The sequence below is a fragment of the Meles meles genome, chromosome 1, assembly GCF_922984935.1.
Source record: "Meles meles chromosome 1, mMelMel3.1 paternal haplotype, whole genome shotgun sequence".
NCBI lineage: Eukaryota > Metazoa > Chordata > Mammalia > Carnivora > Mustelidae > Meles > Meles meles.
This window is the reverse complement of record NC_060066.1, coordinates 124,317,932-124,340,193: the sequence shown is the minus strand read 5'-3', so window position 1 is coordinate 124,340,193 and position 22,262 is coordinate 124,317,932. Positions and strand designations below refer to the sequence as shown.

Here is a 22,262-nt window from a genome sequence, read left to right as displayed (position 1 = left end):
TGGGCCAAGTTGAACACCTCTCGTGATGCCTCAGTGTCTTCATCTGAAACACGGCAATGATGTTGGGTTCTACCTTCTGGCGTTGTTGTAAGTTAGTCCACAGAAGGCGTTTAGAACAGTGTGCTGCACATAGCAAACGGGTCAGGGGATATTATATGTGACTACCAAGCATATCTTACAGGTCACTGCTCATAACTGAAGCAGCAATCCCGAGCTAAATCTAAACAGAATTAGGGCTTTTATTCCCATGTCTATTATGAGGTTGTATATGCTGAATTATGGAATTGTTCACGGAAAGCTCTTTAACTCTCAAGAAACCATTTTAATGCAAGTAGTAACTATTTATTGTATCGACATATTTACAAAATATTACAAAGTGAAATACCACTCTAATTCACCAAATTACACAATGGCTGCTTACCGGCAAGACAAAGCATATGGAAAAAAAATTTACTTCCATCTTTGGTATTAGAAATCTACACAAATCCGCAGCATTTAAAATTTCCAATACAAAGTATTAAACATAGACAAAGATGTAATTGGTAATGTCATGAAAAAGGGCCTAAAGTCCTCTGCTAGGAAGCCCCCAGGTCCATGAAATGCAACAAAAAGACCAAACACCACTTGTAAGGAAGGGGGGGGTCTATTGGCTAAAATAACAATAAAGGAAACAGTACACGCTACAGTACTGTACACAGGAGCGTTTCAACTTGTGTGACGTGACTTTCTCCACAAGGACATGTGGCTGGCAGTAACAGACAAAACATTCCCGAGACACAGAGTTGCAGGTAAGACTTCATAGGAAAGAATCCGCTCCAAGAGAACACCTTGAGGGTACAACTTGACTATACAGAACATTTTATAAAATTCGCTTTTGTGATCATTTACACATATACAAAAACTTAACTGGTTTTAGCAAATAATAACTTTTCTAAAACGTGATCACAGTTTACATAATTCTGAGGTAAAGGCCCTGAATCTATCTTTTGAGAAGTCCTAGCTCACAAAGGTCTCTGAAGCGTTATGTGTCTACTCAACATCAAGTTCTAGAATTAAGGTGGGCCAGGGAGAGGGCAGGCCACACCTACCTCATATGTCAGAGATGATCTAAAATTTCAGAACCAAATGTTCTTAGTTTGGCTCTAGTAGGTTAATGCTTCTAATGTTTTGGCTTTATCTTCAAACACGAAACACTCTCTGAATTGTGTCAGAAGGAGACTTCTGCTCTGAAGAAAATATCTCATCAGGAAAAGGCCAAGTTAATGTCTTAACTTGACTGCCTTGACTGAGTGAGGACTCTGTATATCCCAGGAAGAACATATTTAAACTTCTCACATAAAAAGTAAAAGCTTGGTCAAATAAATGCACTGCAAAACTGATCCTCCTACCAGTTAGCGCATATCCCCAAAGGACCAGCAGATGGGAAAGACTTAGTGAAAGCCGGGAGCCCACAGTGAGTAAGACCAGGAAAGGCTTACTCACTGTCCTCCTGTCCCTAGAAATGCTTAAAGGACCCAGCTGTGTTTCCCTTATAAGATCCTCAGCGAAGTTATTTGTGCTACTGTAAATAGTCCAGGAAAATGTCAGATTCAGCAGATATGTACCAGGTTCTTTTTTTTTTTTCTTTTTATTTGGCAGGGGCTGGGGGGTGGGGGACGGGGCAGGTGGGAAGGCCTATGTTCATAGATGTCGCTTCTATAAAATGATTACTCTCAATTATAGCCCTTGATCTGTTTCTGTAAACAACATCACCTTACCCAGGTTACTTGAAACTACCTAGAACATACCCAACCCAGATTATTTCATCAAGCACACATTTCCAAAATAACCCTACGAAATCATGAAGGTTGTGAAAATTTAATATGAAGATGCTTGCTTTTATGTACGTTTTTTCAAAAAGAAGTTTGCAAATATAATCAGAACATCAAATGAATAATTAAAACCCCTCTGGGATACGTCACTTATGAAGCGAACCTGAGCATTTGCCTCTTCTAGTTTATCACGAGTCACATCTGGGGGTAAAAGTGTTTGCCAGGCAGTGAGTCACCTTGTGAGGCAATTGAAGACAGGAGTAGTGTTGGACCTTTCCCGCGAGCTGCCCAAATAGCAAAACTCGAATTTTTCCTCATGCTCGGAAAAGCAAAATGAAACTTCTGCTTCTTTGTACCATCCAAAATTCTGGCAAATGGCACGTGAGAAGAAAGTCAATATGTGTTCCACATTTACTAATAGCTGGCATTCATGGTGTCTGACCACACGGAGTAAAAAGCAACACGAGCCAATGTGTTTGCAGGGCTCTTTTGGGAAAAGAAGCTTTGGGCTCTGCCCTGGTCCCCGACAATGACAGACTGGCAGGCTGTTTCTTGCACAGCTCGAGGCAAGCCATTAATCTGTCAGTACCAGCATCTTTAGAAATCCCAGCATTAAGACTTAGGAGGGGAAGAGGAGGGAGGAGGTTGAATAGCCAGAAATGTGGCTTTTTAAACACTTCAGTCAATTCACAATGCTGTGCAGGCTTCTACGTATCCCTTCTCTGAGATTTCTGGTGCCGGGTACGACGCTGGAGTGCAATTTATTCATCCTCTTCCACGTACGTGGATGGAAACCAGCCCACCTAAAAAAGAAAAGCAGCCACCGTTGCAACATGACTTTGCACCTGGCATTCCAGAGGGTTCTACAAACAGAGCATTTCGTTTTTATAACACCCCGATTAAGCTGAGGTTTTATGGTCACTGTAGGAAGATTGATTTAACTGCCCTAGAAGCCTGATAGCATGAGTGATAGAGACAGAGAAATAAAATAAGCCAACACAGTGTTCTAATCTGGTCACACAAACAAATATGTAAATTAAGTGTAATAAGAACTCCCCTACTTAACGCTTCCCGTTTCTGCCACAGAACAGGATACAAAGACAGAGGTGCTAGGTCCCGTTCTTTCCAATTTAGGTCAGCAGCCTCTTAAATATATTCTGTAGTCCACATAAAATTTATACTCTGAAGCTTACAGACTAAAAAGAACTGAAATATTCCTCAATCCTTTGCCAAAGAGGAAGCCATCAAACTTGCCAAGGTGAACTTTATGTATGCCACAATCATATTCCTTCAACATATTTTTCTTGAGTGCCTGTTTTCAGGGAGGACCCCCACCATGCTCCAGAGCCCTGGTTCTGTGGGGTGAAGGCCTCCGCGGGGGGTGCCAATGACCGCCGGGTCCCCTTCGTTCCTCTGCACGAGCACATCGAGAAGGTCAACTCACCCTGCCGTTGACTTCTCCTCTCCACCAGCCATTCGCACTCATCTTCGTGTAAATCTTCACCACATCTCCCTTCAGCAAGGACAACTCTCGCATGTCTCTGGCACAGAAGTCATACCGCGCGATGGCAATGCCCAGCACTTTCGGACTTAGCACTGTAAAGAGATGATGGCGAGTAAGAACTGACTTGTGGTTTCACACCCACCAGCGCCTATGCAGATGAGTGTTCTAGATGCTATCAAAATGCATGGCCATGATTTCACTACACACTAGTGATAATGGCGGAGGAGCTTGAAAGCAGCACGACTGCTGTTTCAATTCAGTCAGGTGTAGTAGTCAAGTTCACTTCATAATGTTTAAAGAACCATTGTTCTGCTTCATTCTTCGCAAAGACCTCAAAACATAGGCTAGTTTTTGTGAAAAAAAAAAAAAAAAAGTTAATATCTAAATTACAGTGCAAGTCGAGATAGAATCTAAAATAGCTAGCATAAATTTCCCATTGATGGCACAGTAATCCATTTCTAACGAGACCCTCTCAGGTAAAAGCTTTACATTTTTACCTTATAATTTCAATGGAGACTCAAAACAACCAAAGGTTTTGCTCTGAAATTCTCCTCTTGAATCCATGTCATTACTTCTAGTTAAATGGCTCTTCCTCCCCCAATCAGCCTTTTTTGGAGGGGAGTGGTTAAAACTATTTGGGGACAAACTCAGTTGTTGTTTTATAAAGGATTTCATGTTTCACTGGAAGGATGCATAAACAGCATCAATTTGTCCTCTTTCTTTCAAACAAATACTGTAGGTATAGAAAACTTTGCTGAAGAAATGTACTCAAAAACAAGATGTCAGGGTATTCATTTGCTATATTCAGATCTGTTTTAGGGTAGGAGAAGAGCTAACTTACTCCCTGTCCTAACCCACCCTGCCCTGAAAGAAAAATTCTGTTCAAGCTGTACGCTTGTTCTTCTCTAGTGTTCTGTGACACATTTCATACTAACTTCTCTACCTGTTGCTCCTTGGGGTTATAAAATGTTTTCAATTATATGTACAGTGATTCTGAGAATCACTCACCTGGGAATGGTGGGACTTTATAAACCTTAAATGGCAGAGGAACGGAAGTATAAGAAAAAAGCAACAAATGGGAAATGCCACACATCTATATTTTTAACAGTTCCCAGTGCCCAGGCAGCCGTGGTTACGACTGGTGTTAGCCTGAAAGGGCCTGCCCACTTGGAGTCAGGGATCGCTGGCCCATTACTCAGAGCTTTGCCATGACAGTTAGTTTTTGAGTCTCCAGGTGTCTATCATGAGATAAACGAAGAGCAATGCTCTAGATTTCAGAACTGTAAAGGGAGTAAAAATAGGTCATTTTATTTTACTGTTCAGACACAAACCACTTTAATAGTTTTCTTACTGAAACCTGTCCCATTACTGGGGCACTACTCTCAGAGTTGGTGCCCATAAAAACACCCCTGCGATGGAAAAAGCAATCATCAACATAAATGTGCGACCTTGCACAGGTCTCTCTAACACTCGAGGTCACACATTTCTCATCTATAAAATGAAAGGTCTCTGCTAGCTGACGTCTAAGTTCTTTTGGTACTAGAGGTTATGATTCCACTGGGACTTACAGGTTAATTTTTAAAAATCTGTAAGAAAACATACTTGACCTAGCTATAATGTACTCCCCTACAAGGCACGTAAACAGCCATCAAATTCTCAGGCTCGTGACAGAAATCAAGAGCAGAATGCCTGTACACAAGCTGATGGGCACTGCTCATCCTCCCATGCGACATGAACTTCACTTTTCTAGTTGGACATAGAGTTGGGGTTTTGGTTCTGTTTATTTTATTAATGGAACTACGTAAACATTGGCTTTCCTCAACTACAATTTCTGAGCCTCAAGAAAACTAATGATTTTAGAAGAGTGGTCCATCCCCCTTTGTATTTTCAGCCTTAACCCTTTTCAACCTCTCCCCCAACAGATTAAAAAAAATGGTGGAAATACATCAGATGAGCACACACACAAGACCGGAGGAGTGAGATGTCATGACAGACAATGGCTTTACGACAGAAAAGAGGAAACTACACAGTGGGAATGTGACTCTAGGGACTACTTGTGAGGGGATGCATCTATACGAGAAGCCATACACAGAAGTCAAAATATTTTCTTTGCAAACAGAAGCAAGTGGAAAAGACATATAAAAAAGACATATAAAGCAGTACCTGACCAGAAAGGAGTGGAAGAAGGGGGAACAAAGCTGTAGTCTGGAGGAGTTACAAAAGAAAACCCACAGAACAAAGAAGGGGCTTAGAGAAAGAAAGAAAAAGAGAGAAGCAAAAGAGCATTTAGGTAATGGCAAAAAAGTATCTCAACACATCTATTTGGTTGTCTATAATCATAAGGAAACAGTCACATCAAAGTTGGAATCTCAAGCTTTGCTTTTACCCACTTCTCCGCTATCACCATTTCTAAATAAAGGAGAAGCCAGATTTTTACATTTTGACTAACATTAGTTTTGAAATTTAGAGTGGTCTATCCCTTTGCAGGTGAACACAGCATACCCACTCCATACCCAATCCACGGGCCATCTTTGAGCCCCTTTCCACCCAAGGATGGTCTTCTTTTGATGTGATGCACAATTCCCACTTTGTTACCCCAGTGGAAAGGGGGAACCTATAAATTCTTAATGGAAAATATGCTTCACATCAAAACTGATATAAAGAGGCAAGAGCCTATAGAGTAGTGTCAACGAAACATGCAGAGCCCACAGGAAAGTCACTCATACGGCTAGGCACCACCCCAACCCCCAGTCAAGCATGCACATGCTAGTTTATTTACACACACACACACACACACACACACACACACACACACACAATGTCAATCATTGCAAATCTTATCATATCTGGAAAAGTAAATATATCCTCCAATTTCAGGAATGTATGGAAAAGTTCTATGTAAAAATTCTACCCTCAGAAACTTTTTACTTTACTTTTAAATAATAAAAGCGAACAGTTATCAAGTGGTTGTGAAGAGTTAAACGCCACCCTCCATGTTTTATATTCAGCATTTAATTTAATCAGCCCAACAATTCAAAGAGGAAGGTACTGATACCGTTTCCCCTTGATCTCTTAGAATGACCTAGATCAAAGCCAGGCAGGAGGACTTCAGGGTCCAGGCTTTTAACTGCTGCACTGCTCTGCGTCTAGCACTCTGCTCCAGGTCCCTCCCCAGGCGGTTCGCAAACTCTACCTCTTAATGCCATGACGCCATGGCAAAGGAAAAGAAAGGCATTTTCTCCCAGTATTTATTACCCCCTTCAGGCCTGTCATAGGTTGTTTGGTCAGGCTGTGTTTGCCCAAAAGGCACACTTCATTTCTCTGTCTTCTCGCAGGGTTATGCAGCTATATGACTGAGTTCCTGTCACTGAGACAGAAGCAAGGGTATTGTGAGGCAACTTGTGGGACCTTTCCTGGCAAGGCAGCTGGCACATGCATTCATTCACCTTTCGTTTGGGTTCTTTGTTCTATCCTGCTGTGTGGAACGTGAAAGCTACCATCTGGGTCCATGAGAAGAAAGGCCACACCTTAAGGACAGTAGCTCCTAAGTTTGAGGGAAGCTGGGTTACTGAAGATTTAATGGAAGAGATGACCTGCCCCACAGTCATGGGCTGACCACTTCCAGCTTTTTACAGTAAAGAGAAATAAAGGTCTAGCCTGTTTAAGTCAATGGTTTTTGGATTTCTGTGACTTGTACCTGGACATAATCTAAACAGTAACAAAAAGTTTCTAGGACCAAGGGCGAGGTGAAAGTGGGCTAAACAAACCAGAATGAGTACATATAATCTTGCAATATATTCTATCTCTTGCAGGTCACTGGTGGATCTGAGAGCCCCAGAATTTTCCCGAAGGTAATGCTCTTGTCGGGAAGGGGTTGTGTGATACTTATGAACGGCGGTAGCTCATGAAGGGGATCCTCAGGTACTATCTAAGCAGACCAGCCGTGGGAATTGCATGGGATTCAGTTGCTCTTGGAGCCACGGGCTATGAATAAGCACTGACGCATTCACGACACTTTCCTCATGAATGGCCTTACATATTTACTTTTAACCTATCCTGAAGCATATCCTTGTTGATAATCAAGTTTCTTTTCTAATCCACTGCACCTTCCACATTACGTTTTTAAAATTTTAAAATTCAGTGGTACATGCCTTTACAACTAATTTTCCAATCTGCTCAATTCATTTATTGCAATGCACCATAACTGGTTTAAATTTCCTTGAGATCCTGTTATGCCCACTCAGAAAGAGGAAGGGATGCCATCTCTAATTTAATGAGAAAAATGGCTCATCTCTAACTGCATTATCGGCGGAAGATCTGGTGCCAAGACTTCTACACCAGGTTTGTGAGAACTTAAATTAGTATCTCCCATTCTACACATTACTTCTGGCAAGTACTGGAATTTTCTCCTTGAACTGCTTTCTAAGTGTCCATCCTTGATTATCTCTCTGGTACTATTTTATCCATAAAGTAATAAAAGAAGACTGTATTTCTTCAAAATTTCTAATGAAGGTAATGTAAGTCAGCAGTCTGAAATATAACAAGAGATAAGTTAGCTCTAGAAGAAAGAAGGAAAAAAAGAAGTCAGTGAAAACACAATTAAATGCAATTTAAATAATTGATAGATAAAAGATCAGATATCCTGTCTCTAATTTTAAAATATCTAACTTTCTTAAGTAATCTGGATAATGCCTCACTATGCACAGTGGACATGAATCAGTTTCAGATACACTGTATCAGTGTGCTACCCTCTCCCTTACATAACCCTGAAAGTTTTATACACACTGGCATTCATGTCTAGTGGCCACAATTATAATCTTCTTCAATCTCATCTAAAATATTATAATCTTATATTGTAAGATTAGTATAATGGTAGTATAATGGTAAGATTATTACCATTATAATGGTAGCTATTCCCTTACGGTTAAGCCTTGTCTCTGCTGGCTTCACTTGAGACTAATTTTTTCCCCACAATGAATGTAACAGATTCTGGGATATGCCCTGGGTCCTCATGTGAATTCCAGTCTGTACTTTCAGATGTTTTCATGATACTGCCAGGAAGGACCACCATTATCTCTGACGCAACCTGCCTGAAACCAAAATCATCATGTTTCTCCTTGTAATCTAGCTCAACCTTCCACAGTTTCATCTTTTCAATGACTTTCATATTCTTGACAAACAACCCTTGCAAAGTCAGTATGCTTTTTATTCACTGCCCTCTTCCTCTGAAATATGAAGTTCTTCCTTCATTGAATTCTCAGCTCTACCATCCCAACCCAGGTACTTACACCATTTCTAAACTAAGACAACTCCCTCCTTTTGGGATTCTTGGTCTGAACTTTTTTTCCATCCTAAACACTGCCTCTCAGCTACTCACGATAAACAGAGATTCATCATTCCTTTTCCCAGATTATGAAATCCAAACTCTTGCCTTGAAGTCCATGGCAATTCATAGTCTGGCTGTTCCCTGCCTTTCTAACCAGATCGTCCCATCATTTTGTCCCATAAATTCTTCTCAACCAGACCAGCTGGTGGGAACCCCCGCCGAGGTCCTCGGCTTTGGTTTCAACTCAAAACTTCTGCTCACTCTGGAAGGCTGCTCCTCGGCCTTGCCCCTGTTAGCCTTAACCCCCTTGTCTCCAAAGCTCTGCTCAGGCCCTTTCCACAAGCCTTCCCTGACCAAGCCAGACAACACTGGCCCCCTTCCTTCCTTGTTCTTTCTAGCCATCTGTAGGCGCCTGTGTCATGGCTCACTCCGTGGCACACTGCTTAATTACTGCACGTGCTGCTGTGTGGTAGCCCCCGTTAGTTGTGGGTTCTGGAGAGCAGGGGCTAACCTTTCTACTGCAGCTGCACCCCCACAGGATTAGGCCCGGTGTTCAGCTACTGAAGCTGCTGAATGGACAAATATCTCAGCAGGGTATTTAATTTTGCAAGCTCCTTCTGTCTCCTCCTCCATTCATTTAGCTCATCTTCTGCACACGTAACTGCTCAAAAAGACTTCCAACAAAAGCCAGCACAACACAAAGAAAAGAACATGAAATATGTTCAGGTTTTATTCCCCAGGATCCCTGAGAACCCTAATCTATCAATGATATTCCTACAATCACTGCAATTTTTTCGGAGATGCCGAACAGCTATTAAGCACTGTCTGTCCCTTGGCATTAAGCGTACTGTATGCCTGAGGAGTCTTCTTAGGGGTAAAAGGTTAATCAGTTTCTCCTGCCACCCAGAGCATCGCTCTCAGCCAAATATTTGAAGGACGGGTAGGGATGCTTTCTAGTTTTCTACACATTGTAGCATGACTTATCATTGCCACTCTTCCTATATATTAGTTTTCAATGCCTTTGAGTCCTCAATTCTCATACGCTGGCAAAATAGCGTTTGAATGCCTGGTATCTATGGAGACAAGAGTATAGAACAAGATGTTCCCTTGGAAAGTATGGATTTAAATCCAGATGTAAACTATGTCAGAATAAGGTATTTGATAAAAAAAAATATTTTTTTGCAAAGTGGCTTAACCTGCCATATATAAAAAGGATATAAAAACACATTTATATCCTTACTGACAACTTAGCCACCTATTTCTAGGCACATACACAAACACGTTTTCTCCATCAAACACCTATTATACCAAGATGCTGCTAATGTAAGAATTACCAGTAGATGCCTCTTCTGGAATGGAATTAGAAACAGCCAAGTAACAGTAGCATTCAAATGAGAGTGTTGAGGTGAATGATTATCTCTCATCCCTTTCACTTCCTGGCTAATATTCACTTCACCACCCAGAATTACAGATAGCTTGTCTGTTAGTACACTGCATCATGTGGGAAGCTTCTTGAGAGAAAGAACTCCTATCTGTGTCCTCTGAGACAATGTTAAGTCTGTGTTGAGACCTTTATCACTGAAGTAATCATTTGCAAACTGCATGCTTTAATTGAGGGCCTAACTTTCCTCCTTCCTCAAACACTTTGAGCTCCTTTCTAGCACAGACAAAGGAGAGCCTTACTCAGAGAGACCAACACACTCAGGCAGGTGTCTCTGGCTATCTTTCACGTGACACCTGGCACTCAACCGGACTAACATTGATGGGGTATGAGGAAGTGAATGACTCGTAGTTTATTGACTTAATATTTCTCATTAGGAACTATGAAGAATACAGTCAAATATTATTTATCAGGCGCGCCTGGGTGGCTCAGTGGGTTAAAGCCTCTGCCTTCGGCTCAGGTCATGGTCCCGGGGTGCTGGGATCAAGCCCCACGTCGGGCTCTCTGCTTAGCAGGGAGCCTGCTTCCCCCTCTCTCTCTGCCTGCCTCTCTGCCTACTTGTGATCTCTGTCTGTCAAATAGATAAATAAAATCTTAAAAAATATATTATTTATCAGCTTTTCCAAGTTAAGCAAACAAAACCTAAAATATGACTTCTTTAACCGAAACAGAAGTTACCTGTTAATAAATTGGGAACAGAAGTATCAGCATAGCCACAATCAACTGGCAAAACACTACTGAACAGTAGTCAGATCTGAGACTTAACTGAGAAAACAGAGCCACAGAAGTGTATCAGGTAAGAGGAACGCAGTGCTCACACTAGAATAAAAAAGCGCTCGTGAATTGGTATTTGATGCCTATACTTCTGTTGCCAAGGCTAACTAAACATTGTTTTAATGTTTTAGCTCTGCCTGGATTAGGCTATTCATGCTCATGAACAAATGAAAATCTACTCAATTTTCAATAATATTTGAAATTTATACACAATAGAGAGCAAGCTCAATCAGTACTCTTCCTTATGGCACTAGTTATCAAGTCATGAGGTAGTTCTGAACTACTACTACATGTATAACTGAACATGACCCTAAGCATTTGCTAATTATTCTCTGAGATAGACATTCCACGTGTTTCTCTCTATTTAGGTTGTAACAACCACGTGTTCACACTCACTTATGTAACATGAAACTGTTAGTCAAGATACCAGGCAGTTGGGCCGATCGTACTGTCATCAATACAGTGATCCCTGTGAATTTGCTGCCCAGCAGTGGCCTTGAGGATAATGATGCTCCTATGTGGGACACTCTGATGAGCAGTCAGTAGACTCTTTTTACCAAGACTGTCTACAGATGGCCTAGCAGCAGAGAACATGCTGAGAATTTAATGAATGCTTAATTTAAATTTGTGGTTCTTAACCTGGTTTTATTTTAGAACTTAGCCATGTCTTAGACATAATGTCAAAAATTTGCTCCCTCGTTTTCCAAAAATGTTCAGTGTTTATTGTATATTTTATATATTGTCCCTGAAAAAAAAGAATTTAGATTGGCTTCATTTCATCGAATGCGGGCATCTGGTAAATGGACCGATCTCCTTTAACCTGAAATTCAAAGGTATAACAAGGAAAACTTGCATCTAGAATCACTGGAAAAAACAAACAGCTACTTTGTATTCCGTACTGCATGGTATATAACATATAAAGCCATTAACAAGAAAAAAATGAGTAGAAGGCCTTTCCTATTGTTATGGAAAATCAAATCATTTGACATTTCTAGGAATTTCAGATTATTTATAGACATCTGGTTTATCATGACACAAACTTGATTCTAAATCCTCACTCTAAAAATAATTGACAGACATTTATTTAAAAAAAAAAACAAAAACACTGATGTGCCAAGTATTGTGCTAAGGTGATCCTGGAGATGTAACAAGACAGAGCATCTGACTTCAGAAGAGCTTAGAGGTTTGTGAAAACACAGACACATACAGAAATGATAGAGAGATGAAAGTAGTCATTTTGGATTGAGAATGCTATGACTAGACTTCAGGCTCCATCTGAGCCCCTCCTCAAAAAAACTCCAATCTTCCACCTGCTCAGGTCAAGAAACAGTCATTCTTGAATCTTCTCTTGCTATTCTATTTCACACCTGATGTGAATTTCCTGTTGCTTCACATTCAATATCCATCCCTCACATGGCAGCAGTTGTTCCAAGTTGCCTACCTCTCGGCTGGGGCGCTGCATGGACCTCCTTACTGGTCTTCCTGTTTCTACCTTGTCCCCCACTTCTCCATGGTCTTTTTTGAATGAAGAAGCCAGGATAATCCTGTTAATACTTAAGGTTCAAATCATGTCTTTCCTCTACTTAGATTCACCAGTGGCTTCTCATTTCTTCCAGAATAAAGGCTAAAGTCCTAAAAGGCCCCGCATGGCCTGGCCTCCCTTACTTGTCCTTCTGCTCTGGTCACAGTGCACAGGCCCTACACGCTCCTTCCTTTACACTGGCTATTCCCTCTCTCACTTGAGTCTTACTTAAATATCACCTTCACAATGAGGATGACATCGATGCTCCATAAGGGAATCATGGAAATTGACCACTCGTGCCAAGTGGTACAGAGAGAAAACAGGGCTTATTGGGAGGGGGGGAGGAATGACACATAGGCAGACAAGTAAGTAGAGTGCACCCCAAGTGGGAGTGCACTCCCACTGTCCTATTGCTTAGGTTGGGCACGGATGGTCTGCACACACCGCAGTCAAAATTCTGACAGCCTACTTTACAGACTGATAGCGTATTTAGGCAAGTTTGTAATAGTAGAAATTCCCTGTTATGGACTGAATGTGTTGCCCCCGAATTCATATGTTGAAACCTAATGCCTAATGTGATACCATTAGGCAGTGGGGCTTTGGGGAGGTGCTCGAGTCAGGAGGATGGAGCCTTCATGAATGAGATTAATGCTCTTATGAAAGAGATCTCACCAAGTTCTCTAAGTCCCTTCCACCATGTGAGGACACATGGTACCTTCTGTGAACCAGAAGCAGCCTCCCGGCAGACACTGAATCTGCTGGCTCCTTGATCTCGGACTTCCCAGATTCCAGAACTGTGAGCAATACACTTCTGTTGCCCTTAAGCCACTCGGTCCATGTAATTTTGTTACGGCCGTCCGAACAGACCAAGACACGGGTCCTACAGGGGGCCTGTTAGAAAGGGAGCTTCCGGAGCCTCTCCTACTGTTGAGACCACTCCGAACTGTCGAACCAGCTTCTGCTCAACTCCCAAAGGGAGGAAAAATGAGCACCCAGTTTGGTTCCTCATCCCCCGACCCCCTACTTAAAGTACTAATCCGCCTCTGGCACTCTTGAGTAGCAATGTTTTATTTTTTTCCAGAGCACTCACCAACTTCTAATATACTTAGGACCTGTTTTTATCTATTACCTGCCTTCCTCACTAGCATGTAAGTTCCACAAAGGCAGAGATGTTTTTCTGTGTGTTTTTTTTTTCACTGCTGTGTATTCTCCAGAAATTTGAACAATACGAACAACGCCTTCCCTGAATTAGGCCCTCAATAAAGATCGGCTGAATAAATAAAATCTAAAAAAAATAAATAAATAAAGATTGGCTGAATGAATGAATGAATGTGGGGACCTATGGAGGGGCTATTGGTGAGAGCAGACAGGGAAAGAAGTTTCTGGACTCATCCCAATAGGGAGAACTGTACCCTATGAGGAAGGAAGAGGGGGAAGCGAACTGGAGAAGACTGAACTTTGCATAGAAAGACTGAGCAAACTCTGACCCGCCAGTCAGGCAATACAGGAATCTTTATGCTCAATCCTGGCAAATTTGAGTGCATTTCTAGCAGGCTGGCCATGATGGTGACCGAGGTGGCCACCATGCATATGAGGGGGGACTGAATAATCCGAGGTAGTTTATAGGAAAGACAAAGATAGAAACACAGTGGAGAAGGGGGGGAAGCACACCAGAACAAAGCTTATCATTGTAGAGAGAATATATTGTATATTTACTTTGAGTAGCTCTTAAGAGATGAACTATTATATGTAGGTACGGTACGTTTCTAGATCAATATAAGAAAAAAGTTTTTATTTCGTTCAAAAAATAAACTGAGTGCTTTGTACTGCATTAGACATGAAGTCACCTGACTGTTCAAGCAAAGCCTGAGGATGACCTCTCAGGAGTGTCATAAAAGGTGACCGTTTGAAAAAGCCTAGACAGGTGAGGCACCAAGGTGCTTGGTACAAAAATCCCCCCTGCATCCCTCTCAATTATTCAGACATTAAGCTAAACCGCAGGTCACACTTCAGGGGTATGAGAGAGATAACACGTGGCACAAGTAGATGCTCAAAAATGTTGAATGCAGAAAGGAATGAATGAAAGGAAAACCAAGACAGTTCTGTACTCAGTTCCACATGCTGTTGGAGAGAAGCACGCTGCAGAATTAAGACCTGCTCCCTTCCGCAGACCTGGAATCCAGTGGGGGAAGCTGGTATCAGTGGCAGGTACCAGAAGAAGAGAGCTCTCGGCATTGTTTCTCAGAGCCAAGAGCCTTGTCCAGATTGTAGGAAGGAAAAAAAGGAATTCTCAATTTAGATAAACTTCTGTGTGTTTCACTGGTTAAGAGAGACTAGAAAAGCCTTGGATCGGGGCTGCCATACAAGCGTACTACAGTCGCTCAGGGAAGCGTATGCACATTGATTGAGACCAGTTTTTAATTTAGAACATAAGGTCTATGGGAAAGGACAGCATAAGAGATGAAAAATATTAAAACGTATGGCTGCTTTTTGAGCTTTTAAACATTAAAAAAGATGGTTCTGAATGAGGTTATCTGTATCTGTAGAATTTCCATCTGTAAGCTCTATTTCTGAAGGAACCCTGAGTACAGGCTACTAATTTTTAAAGCTATCAGGTCCAGGATAAAAATGTCCTACAGTAGCTAGTAGAGCTCTTGAAGTAAGTAAATAAAAACGGGGAGCCCAGCATGACCTGATAATGAAGATGCCCAACTGTAGTTGATTAGTCGCCTAAGAATAGTAAATTCTGCGGGCATCATAGACACGCTGAGGAAAAAGAATATAAAAATGTCAGCAATGCGTTACAACTGCCTTAGCCCACAGAAGAGTGTGTATACTGAGAGAATGCAGCTGAAGCCCAGGATATGGAAGTGGAGGACCGAAGTCCCAAGGAGAAGGGCTTTATAGAAATGTTAAAAGGGACCCGGCGAGGCTCGTGGAACATTTCACGCTGGGGGACAGGACTGGAAGCGGTGGCAGGAGCAGCAGGAACAGGAAGAGCTGAGACGCAGAGCACTGCCCAAGTGCCAGACATGCTTCTAAGTACCTCACAAACACGCTTCCTTTAACGTTCATCAAGCGGGCATTAAAGCTCATGAGCCAGCATTGCACGCTGAAGTAAACTAGGGAAACTCCACGGAAACTGTCATTTCCCTTGTCACATGAGCAGCACTGTGGTGCATCTGTGTGACAAAGGAAACCTTCTGTGGCACTTCCTGTGGAACTACGGTTCACAGAACTGCTGGAGACATTAATGTGCGTAAAAGGGGTCTGAAAAACATAGTGTGCCATTAATCATCAAATTATTAAATATCAGGCAGAATTATTGGGTTCTTAGGTACCAAATATTTTATATGAAGTTTCAGACATACATCTTGGAAACTCTCATTGGCTTAGAAGTGCTTTCTCTTAGGAAGACAGTGCATTTTACTGCAGGAAAGTTGCAATCCATTTAAAACACTTCATTGTATTAAGATAATGGTTTCCTTCTAACTCCCATCCATTGACTGACTACCTGTCTACCCTAAAAATATAAGTCCTCTTACCACTCTAACTTATAAATAATTTATAAACCAGCAGTTATAAACAAACAAAATAAGGATGGAAAATTTTAGAGAAGAACTTTAAACTGATACAAGCTTGTAATGGGTTGAACGGTGTACCTCCTACCCTATTCCAAAAGATATGTCCTCCAAGAACCTGTGAATATGATCTTCTTTGGAAAATGGGTCTTTGCAGATTAAATTAAGGATCTCAAGATGAGAGATGAGGTCATCCCATGGTTGTGGGCGAGGGTTTCTAACTGCACTAAGGTGGGCTCTGAATGCAATGACAAGTGTCTTTTTAAGATAGTGGAAAGGGATATGACACACAGAGGAGTTGAAGACAGTTGAAGACAAGGCAGAGATTGGAATCATGTCTCTATAAGCCTCGGGATGGCAGAGACTGCCATCGGCCACCCAGAAACTATAAAAAAGGCATGGAATAGATTCTCCCTCAGAGCCTCTAGTAGACACCGATCCTGCCAACACTTTGATTTACAATTTCTGGCTTCCAGAACTGTGAGAGAGCAAAATTCTGTTATTCTAAGTCACCCAGTTTGTGGTCATTTTTTATGGCAGCCCAAAGAAAATATTACAATGGGGTTAAAACAAACAGTTACATTATCAGAATAAAATGGAGTCATACCCAAATGCCAAGTGATCAAGGAAAAAAAATGACCAAAAACTGAGTGTAAGATAAGGGGATCAGAAAATAAGGGTAGGTGAGAATGGGTTTGTTGAATTACAAGGGCGAGAAGGTAAAAACTAAATGAAGTGGATGTTTGAGATAAGAAATATCATCTCCTATTACACCATGATTAAACTAATAAACAGTGGTTAAGGCACTGTCAGGCTGTTTCAGGAATTATTAGAAACATGAAAGCTCTATTATGCTCTACTGAGTTAAATAAACACAAATGATACAAATTCTCCAAGTTCCTAACACCCTGGCTAAAATGAAGTTCATGCACCTTGTTAGATGGTTAGGAGAATAATGGAGATCCATGTGTGGAAGGAAAGAGACCACACTGGGGTGAAGCTGCCCAGGCTCCGGCTTTATGTCCTACAAGGTCATTTGTGTGGTCCCAGTGACCAAATGAAACCTTTGTTGATTTCTGAAGAATTACTATAGTATTTGTCATCACACCAAAAGGAACATACTGATCTATATTTTATTTTCAAACTGCCCCATTTTTCCATGCTTTTTCAAATAGCAACTACACGTGCTATTTTAATACCTGTATGTCTCCCATGGGCCTTATTTTCTGACTTCATTTATTTAGCCTTTTCTGAACACATGCTTCCTGAAAGGCACTGTGCAAAGGGTAATGTGAGAACTGAGGAGCAAAGGAGTCAGGTTCCTAAGCCTTGAAGGAACATGACACCAGAAGAAATTACTAAACCTATATAAAAAGAATATTACGTGTTCTATGTAAACTATGAAACAGAGGTGTTAATGATTCATAAAAATCTTATCTTCATCCCGGACCACTCTTTTTGGTGTCAACTGTCTACTGAAATATTGAGGATGTACAGGTACTAAAACCTTTGGGCAAAACTGAATGTATCCCCCTTTTCCTCGATACCTGTTAATAGCTCTTCTGTTTCCTGGTCAACGGCTTCACCATTTGCCAGTCATCCAAGGCAAGTACTTGTGTATCTTCCCTGTACTGCTGCTACCTTGATTCCCTTATGCATTTAATTCAACTTTCAGAAGATCTCGAAATCTGCCATGGTCCTTCTCCACTTGGCACTCTTGTTCAAACCAGCATCATTCCTCCCTTGGACATCTGCAATGACTTCCTAACTCATCTCTGTTCTGGCCATGCCTCCCTCCGAGCCCCTATCATGGAGTAGATAGTGATCTTTTAAAACAGTGTAAACCAGTTCATATCGTTTTCTGCTAATAAAGCTTAATACATTCCCATTGTATATATTAGAATGCATTCACTATGCTCCAAACATGCTGACCTCCCAAGTTCTTCAACACACAGAGTAACTTCCTGATTAAGGGCCTTTACACAAGCTACCTCACCACTGTGGATTTTCCCTACTCTCCACTACCTCATACCCTGCCAACCCACACAGACCCTTTACGTTTCACCTACATGTCACTTCTAACTGTCCTTCCCTGACACTACACGTAAGGTGGGCTCTCTTGTCTGATCCTTTCAGCTGTGCTTCGGCTTCACAAGACTTGTCAAAACTCGTGATTTATTTGTGAGGTTGTTTTCTATTTGTCCTCGTCCACCAAATTGTCCATCCTATTCACTGTTTTAACTCTAGCATTTGGCACAGGGCCTGGCACATGGCAAGTGCTATATAAATATTTGTTGAATAGAAGAATGAATAAATGGGGGCGCCTGGGTGGCTCAGTGGGTTAAAGCCTCTGCCTTCGGCTCAGGTCATGATCCCAGGGTCCTGGGATCGAGCCCCGCATCGGGCTCTCTGCTCAGCAGGGAGCCTGCTTCCTCCTCTCTCTCTGCTTGCCTCTCTGCCTACTTGTAATTTCTGTCTGTCAAATAAATAAATAAAATCTTTAAAAAAAAAAAGAAGAAGAAGAATGAATAAATGAATAAGGAAATAAAGTGAGGCCATTGATAAGGAACAGATGGTTTCAAATAGGACCGACTCAGTACTCAATACTCTACATATGCCCAATTCAGTGCACCGAGCTCCCCCTGCACCAGCAGCAAGGGAAGGAAACAGGATGCTGCCATTTCTCTTTCAATCCTGTTGGACTCATACATCCAATGGGATTATCTCCAAATTTGACCATTGTACTTCCAAAATGATTCATTCTTAAAGTAGCAAGAATAATACAAAGAATTCCCACATACTTTTCACCTCAACCTCCTCAAATGCTAACATTTACCGTGTTGGCTTTATTCATCTCTGTTATCTTTCCTGAACCATTTTAAATACACTGCAGACGTAATGCCTTTTACCTCCAACTACTTCAGTGTGTATTTTCTTTAAAACTAAAGACAGTTTCTTCTCGTATACAAACACAGTACAATTATCAGCAAAAAATTAATACTATTAATCTAGAAACTTCGAAATTTGTTCACTGTCTCATATATGTCCTTTAACATACATACATATATACATACATACATAAATGAATAAATAAAATTTTCAGGCCCAGGATTCAATCTAGGACACGTTGCATGTACTTATCATGTCTCTGCAGTCTCTGTTTTAATCCGATGCAATTCCTCAGGCTTTTTCTTTCATGACATTGACCTTTTTGGAGCACATAGGCCAATTATTTTGTAGAATGTCCTTCAAATCGGGTTTGTCTGATGTTTCTTCATGATTAGCTTCAAATTATGCCTCGTGGGAGCAAGAGTCCCACCAAAGTGATGTTGTGTCCTTCTTAGAGCATCACATTATGAAGTACACATGACCTACTTGCTCTATTATTAGTGATGTTAACTTTAATAACCCGATTAAGATTTCTATTTTTCCTTTTGTTATTATTAAGTTCTTGTGAGAAGATACTTCAAGATTATGTGAATATACTAATAACCAATTTTTTTTCTAATTAGCCAACTCTACTCTATGGTCCAACTAATTCTCCATAAATAAGAACTTGCAAAAATGTTTCAAGTCGGCTTATGGGTCAGAAATAGCTAATCATGCAACTTTTCGTAGTGTAATGGTCTATTAACATTCTACCTTCCCTCATGAACACAGAGAAACCTGGAGTGCTATTTTTTTTAAGAACATAATAAAATATCTAATCTCATTCATCATTCATCAGATGAGAAAGCAGAATCCCAGACAGGCTAAGTGACTTGCCTAAGGTCAGACAGCTACTCAGTAGAAGACCTGAAAATAATTAAGTGCTCTCATAGAGCAAGAAAGGCAAAAGTCAGTTTGGCTACTTCAAATATATAAGCCCTACAGGTACACCTGATGCAGTCTATGGCAGATTCGCTGTGGCAGTTTTTGGAGAGTTAATGGGATTTTTATACAGATCTGCAGGACAGAGCAGAACATATTCCGAGGAGTGACTGTGGTTTCTCGAGAAGCACCATAGCTCACTGCTCTGCCAGAGTATTCTGTGTTTTCTTCCTTTCTCTCTTGTTCTTCTCTCTTGGCAGCACTTATAAGCCATTCCAAAGGCAAAAGTAAAGTCTCATAGCTCTGGGAAAGAGCACTGCCTACAATGGGATCCCAACGCAGAACTGGCATATGCTCCTTGCCCAATACTCCAGACTCCTGTTTAATTCTAACCAATATCTTTATGAATGTTCTTTTGCATTGGCAGGGGATGGTTCTGCCATTACCTTATGTTTTACAAATTGGAAAAATAGTTGGTAATATACCCAAGAATATTCTAACCTGGACAAATACAGAAGCAAGCAGCCCCTTCTACAATGCCCTGGGACTTTCTTTCCGAAGGTGATCATACTATATAAGCAAGCAAACAAACAACAACAACAACAAAACTAGCAGGTTTGAGGAGTTGGAACTCCAATCTCAACCTCTACCCAGAACACAGGGTGGACACGGACGTTAGCTTGCCTGCTCTGCTTCCTCCAAAACCTTTTAGAAGTAATGGAGAAGTCAGTGTCCTATCCAATCCAGTAACCCAAGGTAATATTTCCTGGTAAAAATCATTTTTAAATAATATTTACCAGCACACCCAAGCTATGAACAGAGTTCAGGACTACAAAGTCATCCCACACAATCCTCACATAGCATTCCTTCTTCCTGCTTCTGAGAAGCACAATGTGCCGAAAAATAGAAGCAGTGTTTTCATTAAGGGTTAACTCTCAATCAGGATTTGGTATAAATTAAGGTATATTTAAAAAAATCATAAAAGCAAAGATGTGAATTTCCAGGAGTTAGAATTAGTAATTCAGCTCAGAAATGCAGGGAAATGTTTGCTGTGTTCGTGGTACATACCAGTGGTGGTGGTGGCAGTGGTCGTAGAATCGCGGTAGCTTATCTTTATTGAGTGTTTACCATGGACCAGCACTGTGCCAAATGCTTAGAGCTCCTCATTTAACCCAGAGAACCACCCGAGTGTTCTTATTTTATACAGCGGTATAAAGTAAATGGAACACTGGGCTAGTATTCTAAATTTGATCGAAGATTATAATCGTGCAGCATGGTAATGACTGAGTAATCTTGGAGTCCAGACCATCGTGCAATTATGGCTGACTGACAGACTAACTTACTCCCTCGTTTCTTTCTTTATAAGGGAGGTCTTCCACAATCACCCTATATAAAAAGAGCAAATTCCCATCTCACACTTGCTGAGTGTCCCCATTCAAATGTAAGTTCCATAAGGGCAGGAGCTTGTCTTCTAAACTGCTATAGGCCAGTACCTAGAAGAGTGTGCCCTGTCCGCGTTAGGTGTTTAATGCATATCTGCTGAAGGAATGAATAAATGAATAATTGATCAACAAAACCAAACTCTGAAAAGATTAATTTTAAATGAATGATTTTTTTTTTTACTCTTAATTTTAAAAGGGTTCTATGGTAGGCTCACCAGAGTCTCTTAAAAAGACTGGGTGGGGAATATTGGACTGCATGACTCTACTTGTTGAAAAATTCCCTGTAGCTCACATTCATGTTCAAAATCATTCTGTTGCCTATGCTCTTTTTGCTTTAAAAAAAAAAAAAAAAGCAAAAAGCCTGAAACTCCATTCCTAGTGGCTAATAAAGTTTGAGCATTAATACTTTGTTGAATATTGGAGACAAATTTTAGATTAGGCAACTCTGCTTATCGTTGGACAACATCCTCAGAACAGCTACAAGTGCCAAGCACAGAGAAAGTGCTGGGAGTAACCACGCAGTGCAATATGAGGGCTAATGACCTTCCACTAATACGGGACATCTGCTCTCCCTGATTGCCAACCTCTCCCACCTTGGCTTTCTAGAACTAAGTGAACTCAAACAAACAGGATTTTTAGTATAACTGACCTCCTTGGCAACTTTTGTCATTTCCTGCTGGTAGGAAGGCAAAGTAAAGGACAGTAGAAATTTATACTTTTCATTTGGGGAAAAAGGTCATAACTTTGGTAGACTCTTAAGAAATTCGTAGGAATAAAAAAGATATTTGTAGGAAAATTGTTTTTCAAGGAAAAACTTCCATTTTTAAATGAGTGGAAATTATGCCTTATATAAGAATCTAAGATAATTGGGTAACACTGGGCTAAAAAAGAGATAACTTTTTTTTTTTTTTTAAGTTGGCTCCATGACCAACATGGAGTGTAATGTGGGACTTGAACTCACAACCCTGAGATCAAGGCTTGAGCTGAGACCACATAACTGACTGAGCTACCCAGACACCCCCAGAAAGATAACTTTAAATAGGCGTTTAAA

At 41.0% G+C, this 22,262-nt stretch overlaps 1 protein-coding gene across 2 annotated transcripts in view; it reads right to left on the bottom strand.

The window, feature by feature from the left end:
- Positions 1-320: 320 nt before the first annotated feature.
- The window catches only part of VAV3 (vav guanine nucleotide exchange factor 3), a 362,558-nt gene continuing 340,616 nt past the window's right edge, over positions 321-22,262 (bottom strand). For both annotated transcript variants that reach the window (XM_046003440.1, XM_046003448.1), the window contains 2 exons: positions 3,256-3,407; positions 321-2,614 (listed from right to left, as the gene is read on the bottom strand). In XM_046003440.1, the coding sequence (XP_045859396.1) occupies positions 2,573-2,614; positions 3,256-3,407 (194 nt within the window). In that variant the 3' untranslated portion in view covers positions 321-2,572. The remainder of the gene's footprint in view (positions 2,615-3,255; positions 3,408-22,262) is intronic.